At 38.4% G+C, this 14,087-nt stretch overlaps 1 protein-coding gene across 1 annotated transcript; it reads right to left on the bottom strand.

The window, feature by feature from the left end:
- Window positions 1-5,146: 5,146 nt before the first annotated feature.
- On the bottom strand, window positions 5,147-14,058 carry LOC116424062 (TBC1 domain family member 14). Its single transcript, XM_031969983.2, has one exon. It carries the CDS (start codon window positions 13,045-13,047, stop codon window positions 11,182-11,184), a length of 1,866 nt encoding a protein of 621 aa, XP_031825843.1. The 5' UTR covers window positions 13,048-14,058; the 3' UTR covers window positions 5,147-11,181.
- Window positions 14,059-14,087: the final 29 nt, after the last annotated feature.

Raw genomic sequence — 14,087 nt, 5'->3', positions numbered from 1 at the left:
TATCGCCGTAACTTCTGGCGCTTTGATGTCATCGGTCAACCCTCATCAGCCATCGCGAATTCCGTTTTTCCGAGGGAGCGTGCTTTCGGGAGGCGAGCGAGGCGTGCCGGGCGGCAGTGGACCGGCGATGGAAAAAAGTACTTCGAGATGAAGTTAAGGAGATGTCCCTTTACGTATGCCGTGTGCGATTTCCTGATGCGTCGCCGGCTCCCGCTTGGCTCCCGCTTGGTTCCCGCTTGGCTCCGGCCGCTGCCGGGCCTCCGGAAAAAGGATTAATATACGGGGACGGGGTAAAGTCAATCGCGCGAAGTCCTGCGTAAAGTGCACTTTGTTCATGGAAATCGACGTAGTTTAATCAGAAAACTGCGGCGCGGCGCGGCGGGGCGCGCGGGGCTAACGTAAGTACCCTCTATCGGCGGAGCGTAGGGGCATTTAAGTAGATGGAGGGTATAGACCCCTGTCTACTCCATTTGCTTTCAGCCCGAGGGACCTCCCCGATATATATCCCAATATTCCCGGTAACAATGATGAATCACTGCGGAGCACCTCTTGCGCAAGAAGTTGCACATCCAGTGCGCTTGTAACCGTCCCTCTCCCCCAACCCGCTCCTCCGTCCCGCTTTCTCTCTGTCTTTCTCGACTGTCTCCCTCGGGCTCCGGCGTTCCTCGTTCTCGTTCTGCCTCTCTCGGCCCGAACACTCCTCTCCGGGCGCCGGCGGACTCGCTTTGACCGTAATAACGCGTTCCAGCGCGGTTACGTAAGGCTTGACGTAACAATCGGATAAATAAGCGCGCGACCCGGCGTTAATGCACCGCTTCGAAAAGCCCGGGATCTCGCAATCCGGCGGCGAGACGCGCCGAAAAACGCCGAGCAATCTCGCGGGTAAGCCGAGATTGCGTCGCCGACGATGGGAGCGCAGTTTTAAGCATTATGGAGATTCGGCTCGCGGTTTGCTCGCCGAGATACACGCGAGCGACTACCACCTACGGAGGTTCGCGGAAAATATTCTCCGGAGCGTTTTTGAATTTCTGTTGCGGCGACTAGGCGGAATGCGCGAAACGCGAGCGTCGCTCGCGTGTACCGCGGTACCGCGTTGTTACACGCGGAATGATGATCGAGAAATTTATGTCCGAGGGTGCGTTTATAGCGGAGCCGCGATGGAACAGAGCCGAGCGCTGATCGGACGATAAAATATCTTCCGCGCGTTCGCCGCGGAGCTACTGGAAGCTGTTGAAGCTGAAGAATTATTATCTCCAGGCCGAAGTGATGTATCACGATAGTAATACGCCGTAAACGTAAATGTTGTGCATTGCGTTGCTGCTCCTAGGGTCTATCGCTTCATTGCCGCTTTCGTCGAGCGCTGTTAGTGTACCTTACATTTCGCTGGAATCTTTTGTAACTGTAATTTAGAGTGTGTTCGATGTAATAGTTCCTGAGTGTCGAGAGCGAAAGAAACGAGTGTTAGTAATATTCTTGTTGTCGTTACTCAGGTTCAGTCATGATAGCGCTGATGGTTTTAACACAAACTACCGATCAATTGAAATTCCTGTAGAAACTCTAAGAGTCGATCTATTCGAAGTTTAATTGATTTACAATTCAGCTTGCATATTACTAAATCAATTTCTTCAATAGATTCTCGGAGAAACATCTGTTATCTTAACCCTTTGCACTCGGAAGTCTTTCACTAGAAATATTTTAACTTCTGATGAGATAAGATCGATGTTTTGTGAAACTAAGTCGACGAGAAATCAGGAGTACATTGAGGAACGAAGCTATTTTATTTGAATATTTCTCGAAATGATGCATTATAGGAAATATAATATTAACCCTTCGAACTCTGCAGGCTCCAATATTGCACCAGTTCTAATATTAAATATTTTAATGGACTTGAAGAGAACTACCTTAAGATTATTAGATCTTAAAATATTTGATATTAGAACTGGTGCAATGTCGGAGCCTACAGAGTTCAACGTGTTAACACTAAAACTACCAGACGGGTCAAATGACCCATGTCTTTCTGCAATTATTAGAAACATAACAAATGTTTCTCCAAGGAATTATTAAAGAAATTCATTTAGCACTACGCAAATTGAATTGTAAATCAATTAAAGTCTGAACAGATGCACTCTTGGAGTTTCTATAGCGAAATTTTCAAACTTGAACTGCTCGGTAGTTTTAGTGTTAAACATGTTCGACACTGGTTATCTTGAATGTTACAATTATTTTCAAATAAGTCATCGGCTGTGTCGATTATCGTATCGACAGTTGAGCATAGCGGTTCTCCCTCTGCATCGAAAGTCCTCGATGCGAGTACGTATATGTATTTACCTACCTTATTTTCGGAGCGGCGCGCTGCCGGGCCGTTTATTTCATCGAGGTTTTTATCGATCCATGAAAACGCTGCACGGTACGGCTGGCCGCGTCTTCCGTCGCTGCCTCCCGAAGTAAACATAAATTGTTTTCCTACGCAGAGCCATAAAACGGCGGAGGACGCTCCGAGCGGTAATGTCTAGCGGTGGGTCGCCGATGGCCCCGGAATGGTACCGTGCGCGGCGAAACCCATATTCGCCGGGAACGCAGACGAATCGGCATGGAGTTCAGCCGCGCGGGCATAAGCCAATCAGCCTAATAGAATCTCCCCTGTTGCCTATCGAATGATTCATAGTGCGTCGCATGGGAAGCGAATTTATTAATAAGAGGCAGAGCCGGCTACGCCACCAGACCGGCTCCGAACTGATTCGTCATTATTACATGGGTTCTGACCCAGCCGATCTTACCGTCCAACGCTAATTGGTCGCCGTGAACGCGTTCCAGCCGCTGATTTATCGCGCCAATAAATAGCCGCGTCGCTCTTTCGCCGCGGCCCCCTTTTCAGCGTCCGGCTCCGACTGGAAATGAAGATTTAACGAAAGGATGAGAGAGAAAGGACTGCGATGCCCTCTCCGGAGAGGAACGCTCGCCTCGCTGCGCGGTACGCTGCGAACGGAGACAACGCTAAAACTGCCGAAGTCGAAGTGACCCACTTCTGATTTCTTCTTTCTGCGATTAACCCTTAACTCGAGAGACTCTCACTCGCCGCTTGATTTCATACAGTGAAACTATAAAATTTGATATTTAATATTATATTTCATGTAACGCATCAATTTGACGAATATTCGAATAAAATAGCATTGTTCCTCAATGTATGTGTGACTCACTTCTGATTTCTTCTTTCTGCGATTAACCCTTAACTCGAGAGACTCTCACTCGCCGCTTGATTTCATACAGTGAAACTATAAAATGTGATATTTAATATTATATTTCATATAACGCATCATTTCGAGAAATATTCAGATAAAATAGCTTTGTTCCTCAATGTACTCCTGATTTCTCGTCGACTTTCACAAAATAACGATCTCATCTCATCAGAAAATGTTAAATATTTCTGACGAGATACTTCCGAGCGCAAAGGGTTAATTCGGAATCAGTGAAACAGACTTGACTCCCGACGCCGCGACGGTTCGACCTCCACGGTGACCCAGTTCGCAACTGAGCCGCGTTAATTCCGAAAACATCGCCATCGACGGCCTCCCCGGATGGGAGAATCCACAGGTTCTCGCGTAAAATCCGTAAAACTCGCCGGCGCCCGCGAACCGGCGTCCACCTCGCGCTAAATCATGCTTCGGCCCGAATTGGGATTAACTCCCCTAATTCGTCGACTCCGGTCGCTAACCGAGGGGCGAATAATATTAACCCTTTGAACTCTGTAGGCTCCAATATCGCACCAGTTCTAATATCAAATATTTCAATGAATTTGAAGAGAACTACCTTAAGATTATTAGATCTTCCGAATACACGAAGTTTGTACTGAGAAGGGAACCCTTTGCACTCGGAAGTTTTTCACTAGAAATATTTTCATATTTTCTAATGAGACACAGACGATATTTTTGTAAATTAACTTAAAGAAAAATCGCAAGTGAATTGAGAAACAAAGCTGTCTTGTCCCAATATTTTACACACCGATGCATTATACACGGTTCAACGTTGAATATCAAATTTTATAGTTTTGCTACGTGAAATCAAGTGGTGACTCTCAGTGGGTGAAAGTTAACGTTGTTCAGCGGGGTCGAGAGAGCCCTCCCTGAGAAACGGCGAGCGATCAGCATACCGGGGCGAGAGAGCCGCGGCGCGTGTTTGTAATCGTCGCTGACAAGATACTTTATGCATATTCGTCACGGGCTGAATAATTGATAAATCGCCGTACCGCCGGGAGATAAACGGCCCCGTGTATCTCGCGGTGCTCGCGAACGCTGCCTCGGCTTCCATTGCGGCGCGAGCCTGCGCGCGGAACCGCTCCGCAGCTCGCCGCGATAAAGATGTTATGAAGAATCGCGCGGTTGAAATATTGTAACAGCGTTCCTTATCGCGAATGCATGACTAAATAGTTTGCGGTCTCAATTTGTTTGATGGAGCACTCCTCGCTTGAGATACGGATGATGTGTTTGTTTCTCCGACGCAATCGGTAATGGATGACGATGTTTTATGGTTATTTGAATTGGAGAATGGAAATAGAGATACGAGAGTTGATTCGAAGATGAGTAGATTTTCTATGGGTATTTCTCTTAACGAGTCGTATGGGTGTTTTATTAGTAATTTAGAAGCCTTTTTAGGATCAGTGCAATTGGCATATGTGGATCGCAGCGCCATCTGTTAGGGGGTGCGGGAACCTGCTTGAGAATCTGTCGGTAAGATGTACTATGAATTTTAAAAATTGGGGCAAGTAAATGTGAATTGCATAGATCAATTTATTTATCAATTTATAAAAATTGTAACAATAGATTATTCTCAGTTTCTTCAGACATTCATTATAGTACTGAAATGAAACTATTTTCAAAATCATTTTGAATATTCAATGCTTCAAAGATATCAATAATTGCTAAAAAAATGGAAACCAGTCATTTTGACTGCTGCGTAGTTCTAGTGTTAAATTATGAAAAATAAATAAATTGTATCAACATATACAAGATTAGATCCTTCGAATCTCAAGAAACGTATTGTTCTGTTTACAAAAATCTAGAGATAAGTTTTTCCAATTGTTCGATAGTTTTAGTGTTAATTCTGATCCGAATTTTACTCGAACGGGATAGGTTACATAGCGGACACAGTGTAATGTTTCGAAGTATAATTTTTATTCGTATGCGAACAAAAATGATCCATTGAGATATGTCGCCGGCATCATTTAGATTACAACATACACGCACGTTTACATGGTTTCATTGCCGTCCATTACATGATATAAAAATTGTCGTTACATCGTTTTGCAGTAAATAGGTATTGAGTTTTACATTCCACCCTTAAATCACGAAGCAAGCGCGTTTCCATAATATATACAAAATATTCCTCGGTTACTGCAAGATCCGTTTATAATCGCTAGATATTATTCGAAGAGATATGAATGACGAAAACTTCCAAGCGAGACTGACGACGACTTGAAATTTCTCCATTCATCGCAGCTCGAGTTTCCGTCGCCGCGGCGATCGATTCAATTAATTCGTTCGATTAACCCTTTGCACTCGGAAGCTTTCCACTGGATACACTCGACACTTTACAATTACACAGACGACATTATTTCAACCGAATTAATGACAAAATACGTAGATTAACATTTAAGCGACCTTCTCCATTATCTTCGATTATACTCATTCAATTAATTTAGTTAAAAACTATGTTTTGTAAAAACAAGAACCGTATTTGATGAATTGCAAATAATCAGTCAAGACTTACTAAATAACAAAGGAAAAGATAAACAGAGTAAAAGGCAATACGTTGCTAAATGAAAAATGGGAGATCTCCCCATTCGGTTGGCTAAGTGTTAATACATGCGGAAAACGTAAAAGTATCTCCATGTATAGTATTAAACAAACACTTTAACTTCATTATTTTAGATAAAAGTAGATAGTTACCTTTCGCGTATTGAAAGTATTTCTATTTCCAATGGAAACTCTCGAAAATACGTTGAACAATAATGAAACGAGTCGAATGTAACTGGTACAAGTTGAAATGAACAAAATGGCCCGCAGACAATGTGTTAATATCATACACTTTGCAGTTTTGTTATATCAGATCAAACGGTGAGCGAGAATCATCTCTCGAGTGCAAAGGGTTAATTTTCCCCCATTCGTGCGTCTGTTTTTAGTCGTCCAGTGTAAAAATTTTCGCGACCGTCTCCTCGCTACGCCGCCTAGATATTACAATAGTTTGTTTGTTTGTTTTGTTTTTCTTTTACATCTTCGTCGATGCGCACGTGTCTCCGAAAAATAAATACTGGGTTCGATTCTTTACAAAATATATATTACAATATTGCACTTAGGGTAAATGTACACACGATAAAACGCGTAAAAAATATACAATGAGTTCCCCTATCGAGAGGCACTAACGACAAGGAACACAGTTAGTCTCGCATACGTAGATTATGCTCAACTGTTCGTCCGTACGCGTTCACGTTTAATTTTGCACTCTGAAAAGGGTCCGGTCCGTTTTACTAATTACACGTGAAGCGTTTTAATATCTCGATTGCTGCTAAACAACGGAACCATAACGACCGCGGGATACGCGTGTAACGATACACTCGCAGGCGTGTCCAACCCGAATGATTAGCCAATGATCAACCCCTTGCTCTACGATACGCGAAGATTTCAAACAGAATTTAACCCTCTGTGGGCCGAATTTTTGTTCGTGATTATAACAAAATCTATGCGGTACAAAATTAATAAATATCCACGTATGAATACGAGTTAACAATGTACTCAATAGTTTCAATAATTTCATCGAACGAATATATTTTGTAACTTTCAAGTTATAACGACGTTAAACTTTCATGCCTGAGCGTATAAAAGTTTAATTTTACTCGCCACTTTGAGTGCAAAATGAAATAAACCAACAAGATTCCAATACACTGACACGTGACTTCAAAGTTGTATGGGCCTACAGAGGGTTAACATAGATTATCAATCGTTACACCTTCAAGTACACGTTGGCGTAGAATAACACTGGAATTTTCTCTTATTTCCGATAAATTAACACGTTAAGTGCATCTCGACCTGTAGCAACGAAAAACAGTAACTATTAATCATTCAGCGTAACAATCTCTGCGTCATACTATTATCAGCTTGCATTATTAAACATTTTCATAATTCAGCGTCATCAGCGATTGAGCGCTTAACGCGTTAATAACGAATCGACCTCAGCGGAGAAAGAAATAGAGCAAGGGGTTAACATTGCCGGGGAATTATAGAATTTTAAAATGACACACCATACAGCTTCACGACCGACAAAAGCGAGAGATTACGTAAATCCGTTGAAACACTCGTTACACCCCAAGACAATTATCCCCTTTCCTCGGCGCGGCCGGAACAAGCCAAAGGGTTGGACACCCCATGCTCCGCCGTGTATTCGGAACTAATTAGGTCTACTCTCCCGTGTATCCGATAATTCGATACCCCGGCTGAATGTCACGTAATATCAAATAGAATGGTGGTGCGTACGCTAAAAACGAATCGAATTGCCCCGCGAGAACGACTCCTCAATTCTCCGCCCTCCCCCTCTAAACCGTATTTTTTTTTAATACTGATCGATCGCGTTAGTAAATTGTACACGTTTCACGAGATTGAACGATTCGCAAGAGAGTATGTGCTTCGATTGATACAATTAGTGGACAGGAATCATATACAAACGTGGCTCCGCAACTGTCCTCTTCACTTTCGATCCGGTAAAGACGTATCGAAAATATAATACGCGAGACGTTGAAGATATGACAAAGATAATTCCCCATTTGCACAACAATCGCGGGCAGCCCTAATTACATACATGCACCTCAGCGTGTTCCACGCGAACACATGTCCGACGACACGAAACACGTTTACACGCAGGAACGCATACATACGATCGGTAGTTTTGTTTCCTTTTCTTTCTTTCTTTCTTTTACGCTAATTTAATCAATCGTCGTCCCCTATGATTACAATGAGATTTATCGAAAGAGTACTAAATTAGTAAGGCGAGAAACTCACGAGATTCTACGGAAAATACGGTTTTCACACTTATTTAAAAACTATCGCGGTTCAAACGAACGGGCACACCGTACTACGGAACGTCAGGAGAAACATTCGGACAAATTTATTCGTTCTTCGCTAATAGGAGTACAACCACTCGTCGGTTGGCACATTGTCATGAAATTTCTTTTTTTTCTCGAGTACGCTTGCCGCGATTTCCTTGTTCTCTTCTACTAATGGAGGAAAATGAATAATTAAACACCTCTCGTTTATGCTCGATCGACGGTGATCCTCGTGCGACTGCTAGGTGCCATTGTTTCGTACGCGTAAAATATATATTTATGTATAATATATATTTATATATATATATATATATATATATATATATAAATTAATGTGATTTAATTCTAATCATTTAGACGTATTGTTCACTTGTATCTTATTACTCGTCGGTGTGTGCTCGTATTTACAATTGGATCGACTCGTGCGGACACTTATCGACGTTCGTTAATTAGTCCGAATAGTGGATGGAATGAGAGTATTGTCGATTAAAAATTAGGATACCACGGATTCCCACGAGATTCCGATTTCATGTTCGGTTTTCCACTATTCTTGTTTTTAAAAGGATGATACCTAGGATTATCAGGCGCGCGCGCGCCTCCGCGACGCGTTCACCGTGAAATATCTAATTAGCAATCGTGTGCACAATTATAACGTGGGAACTTGTGTCGTTTAGTTTTCTTTTTTTTCAGAACTATCCGTTAACGTTTCCCTTTCGCGAAACAAGGAGAAATAAAGAATAAATAACGTAATCTCAGAACGTTCCCTTACGTTTACCAGTGTTTCCTTTTTTCCATTTTTTTCGTGTTCTGCGAGAGATTCATTTAAATGTAACTGGATAGCTTTAGATGATTATTTGATATAGTTCGTAAGATTCGAAGCGTCAAGCCATGCTATAAGCAAAGTTATTGCGATGTGCTTGTATCTCGAAGGTCTCTATACACTGAAATTGAAGAATCGATTTAATATTAGCGTGTACGTGTACTGTACTTAATATTCTATTACCGTGTTCTGAATCGTCACGAAATGAACGGATAAGAATGATTTAAGTTACTTGACAAACGATACTCGTTAGGTGAAGCACTAAGCGACAAGCACATACAATAGACTTTCAATAGCCAGATCGTAGGAAAATACATTTTCGAAGTTTGTCTATAATGGAACTTAATGATTGGAAAGATTGTAAATTCTTATACGTGAGATACACTCCATGCTCGTTATAAAGGCCACTTAAAAGACAGGATTGTAAGCTTTTGTACATGTACAACTGAGTGCATGTAAATCATCGTTATAGTAGATAGAATATAGTGGAATAGTTTGTTGTATGCTATGTAACGAGTAAAAACATTTGCAAATTTTTTTATCTCTTGCGGATATAATGAAACATGTAATTGATAGTTATCCTCGTCTATGTGAATGAATAAAGAGTAATTTTAACCGGTGTCTGAAACAAATGGAAAGTAACATTGATTTAGTGTAGATTGAAACGTCTATATCATTAAATACTTAACTTCTTAATTGATTTTTTATAATTTTACACATAGGCAGACAAAGTCTTGATATAATCTTACATCGTTTTGTATGTAATGTCAAGAGATTCTCGTTAGTCTATTATGTTATTCGTATTATTAAAAATTAATTTTGTTCCTTAACTGTTTGTAATTTACTGTACCTAGTATTCGAAATATAGTAAAGATTAATCAGTTTTATTTTATCAAGTTATACAGACTTGCCTTATGTCCAGTATCGTTAAAGTTTAGGAAGTGCGTGTCATAATACTATACATTAAATAATGTATACTACTTACTGATTTCTTTTATGACAAAGTATAGTTGTATCAGTCACATTCTAAATCAGAGATCAGCTGAAATTTACCATTACCCATTCAAAGATATACACATTGTGGCACATAAATTTTAACTATCCACATTATATTCATTGGTGTGTCTGCCATTTTTAAATACATGTTATAAGTATATATTGAACTTTTGGAATCAATATTTTCCTGCTTATCTGCGATAATATATATATATGTATATATATGTATATGTATATATATACATATATATGTAGATCTGAGCATATATACCGAGTATTTTTCAAAATATTTCACATTTTTGCAAGGTTCCAACGTATGTACCAAAGACAGTTCAAAGTACATTATAGTTACTGTGCAATAATACTCACTATAGCATACCTTTTATACACATATGAGTGATTATAAAGTATATGTAACGAAAAAAACATTAAAAACAAATATGACCCAAGTTTAAAAAGAATGAAAATTTCTTGTAACAGAAATATAATATCTTTTTCTGAACTTAATAAAACAAAAGTCATTTTAAAATAAAAATTGTTTTTATAAAAACAATAAATAATTAATAAAAGCTTCAATTATAGTAATAATTTTGTCTTGCTCTGAATTTCATAAGAATACTTTAGAAATTATATATCCTAATATTTTTAGGTGAAAATAGAGTATATTTATATATATATGTATACATATATATATATATATATGTGGTGAGTGTATATATGTATATATATATTTATATATATTTATATCAAATTTATGTCAGATATTGTATTTCAACATATTACTTTTAACTTCTTTCATTCAGTAGCAGAATATCTTTGCATTCCTCATTTATTACATAATTAAATTATTGAAACATATTTTTTTATAGTTTTGTGGGAAGCTCTTGCCTTTATATATCTTAAATATATTAAACAGATATCACATCTCTCAGCACATTAATTTCACATACAATAAAATGTAACAAAAGAAATAAACGCTATGTAAATTTAAATAACTAAAGGGTCAAACTTGATGCTATTACTTAATAAATTTTCATTGAGACAGATCTTTAACATTTATCTACAATAATTAAAAAAACATATATATCTTCGAACTGTGTTTTAAAGTGAAATAAAATTCATGAAAAGTTTACTTCATTAAAACCTATACAAATAATAGTTAGATGTTCAGCATAAAAAATATTGTTTGTTGTTTATAATAATAAAAATAGTATTTGAGATTCATTCTTTTAAATCTGGCTACCTCCTTCTACATTCTTCATTATAATTCACAAAATCACAATGAAGAAAATTGAACTAACATTTGCTGGAACGTTGTTGTTCCAACAGTAGTAGACATTTGACTAATACTGTTGAATAAAGCTTCTGCCTGCAAATTTTCTGGCAACCTAGTAAGAAATTGTGCTCCGTGTACAAAATCCATTTTTAATAATTCTTCCTGATATAAGTGTAACACACCAAGTGCTGTTCTAAAAAGGAACTCATCTCCATCTCTGAGAAATACATCCCAGATTCTACATGCAACATCCAGAGGCATTGCTTTCGCATATATGGTGTACAACCAATCCAACAGATATAAATCTGGACTAAGACCAGCTTCTGTGAAATGAGAAAAGACTTTTGGCAGCTTATGTGCAAGTGCACTAGAATATACCTTGTAATAAATTTCCATTTGTTTTTGGTCTAACGTAAAAGCAGCCCTGTGACAAGGATGATTTAATAAATTAGCAAAGCAAATAAAGGCATCTGGAGGTTCCATGTTTAATGATAATATAGCACCCACAAAACTCATACCTTGCACGTAACCTACATCAGGCCTATACACAGCATAGGCTGCTAAAATACCTTGAAGACTATCAGATAATGGTCCGCCTTCTTGAAAGACACATAAGGTAGGAAAGGTACGAGATACATCTAATTTGATTGCAGCTAGCGTGTCGCTTACAGGATTCATCATTGCTCTGTCCAAACATATGTTGTATAGATGTGTTGTTATATTTAAATCATTTGGAATTGCCAACTTCCACACTTTACCACGAACACTGGGTGGTAGACCACGCCACCACAATTCACGTACTTTTTTTGTATTCTTAACACTTTCAAATTTAGTAAGTACTTGTGCATTCCAAGTGTGTGAATCTTCTGCCAATCGTTCTTCTTCTTTCAATTGCAATTCCCTTTGTTGTTTGCGCTCTTTCTCTTCTCTCAATTCTCGCTTTCTCGCTGCCTCTAGAATAGCATTATATTGCTTACGATGACGTTCCTCCTCAACCGCATTCTTCGCTGGTAGATTCGCTGGTCTGGGCTGTTGAATTAGGGCTAAACTTCCTCCTACCTTATCTACATTTCTCGATGGACTACTTGTCGGCGTAGACTGTTGAGAATCTTTGTTCTTCCATGAGAAAACATTCTTTGAAAAAATTGTATTCAATCCCCAACGCTTAGATTTTTCAATTTTCTCTGGAACTTGTTCATCGGAACTCAAGAAACTACCAGTGGGAGAAACTTCACTAAGGGAAGACACAGTACTACTACAAGAACGTGGTAAACTGTTTCTAGGGCTACTATTTGCACTGCCACTCTCAAATCTGATATACTTATCTTCCTCAGCTTTGGAAATTCCATTTAAGGATTCTTCTTTTTGGTCACAAGGAGAATTTGAATGTTGAGATTTACAATCCAACTGTGCATCATTAGAAACATTCACCTCTTCTAAAGAATATAATTGTTTCGTAGTAGGATTATAAGCTAAGGACATACTCTCCAATGCATGATTTAAACTAGTTCCTGCAACTCCCACAGAAACCACATTGCCAGCATCATACCATTTATTTTCACGAATATGGACGCATAGTGCTTTAGTTTTTACAACAGGCACTGAAGCCACATCACATGCCAAAGCTTCATTAATGTTAACACTATTACAGGATATAGAATCTCCATTCAATGACACCAACTGTTGTTTCCCAATTTTTGGAATAATATTATTAGCAATGTAACAGTTGGAATCTTTCCCAGATACTTTCAGTACCTGGTAATTATTGGATGTGTTCCCATAACGGGACACAATACATGGAGACACATTCTGTGATGAAATTGAATGACTATTTCCATTTAAGTGTTGAGACACAGGACTCTTCATGACTGGTGTACCGTTTCTAACCTTATTAGCACACGAAATATTTCTTTAACAAGGGCACACCAATCGTAGATCACTTGTTCATATATAGTGATTATAAACTTGTATATAAGCATATTTTCTCATCACTTTTCGATGACGCTATAAATGCGTGTTGTCGATGCTTTTACTTATATCCTCTGCGTGACGAGACAACACCCTCGTATAAAATGTGTTAACTTTTAGCATACTTATTGTAGCATAGGAATTTATGGATTCAAAAATGTTTCGAATAACCACTGCCTCCAAAGTTTTGCTTTGTCATGTGCGATGAATAGAATTAAATTTAACAATTGCCTTTTTTTTCCGAACTGTCTTCTAACCGAAGAGATGCATTCAGTGTTTTCGATGGTACATTTCTTGCATTGAACTTATTATGTTAAAAAGCATCAAAGAATAGCGTTTTTATCTCAAGTGAAAGAAACAACAGTAAATATTGGCATAATGAAATACAATTTCATTGATAAACATCTAACTTACTGATACTATGTGATGCTGTGAGAGAAATTGTACACTGAATCGGAACTGACAGATACGTATATGTGGTAATATGGCAACGGAACCTTTGCATCTATATTTTTCTATTTACAAATATGATAAAAATATTCTATGACATTTCCGTCAACATTCTAGTAGAACAAAAATACTTTAATTACTGGTAAAACAGTAAATTGTGGAAAATAGAAAACTTGTTTTACGTGTGGTCACTATGATCTTTACCACTGCGACAATAATGAGATCACGTGATCAGTTGACTGGACCTTGTTGAATTAATAATAAATTATTATTTCTTAATGGTTACGTTATATCACTGTTATTATTAATATATGCGTATATCACAAATACTCGAAGAATAAATAATGTAAAAATAAATATATGTACATATATATACATAAAACCAGCGTCGTAATTTGAAAATTTGTATTTCTACATTCAACAAACATAACACTTCATTTTGCAATAGTGAAATTTAAATATTGAAAAAGAGAAAAACTTTATTCTCG

This window comes from Nomia melanderi, chromosome 12, assembly GCF_051020985.1.
Source record: "Nomia melanderi isolate GNS246 chromosome 12, iyNomMela1, whole genome shotgun sequence".
NCBI lineage: Eukaryota > Metazoa > Arthropoda > Insecta > Hymenoptera > Halictidae > Nomia > Nomia melanderi.
This window is presented reverse-complemented; position numbering and strand designations above follow the sequence as displayed.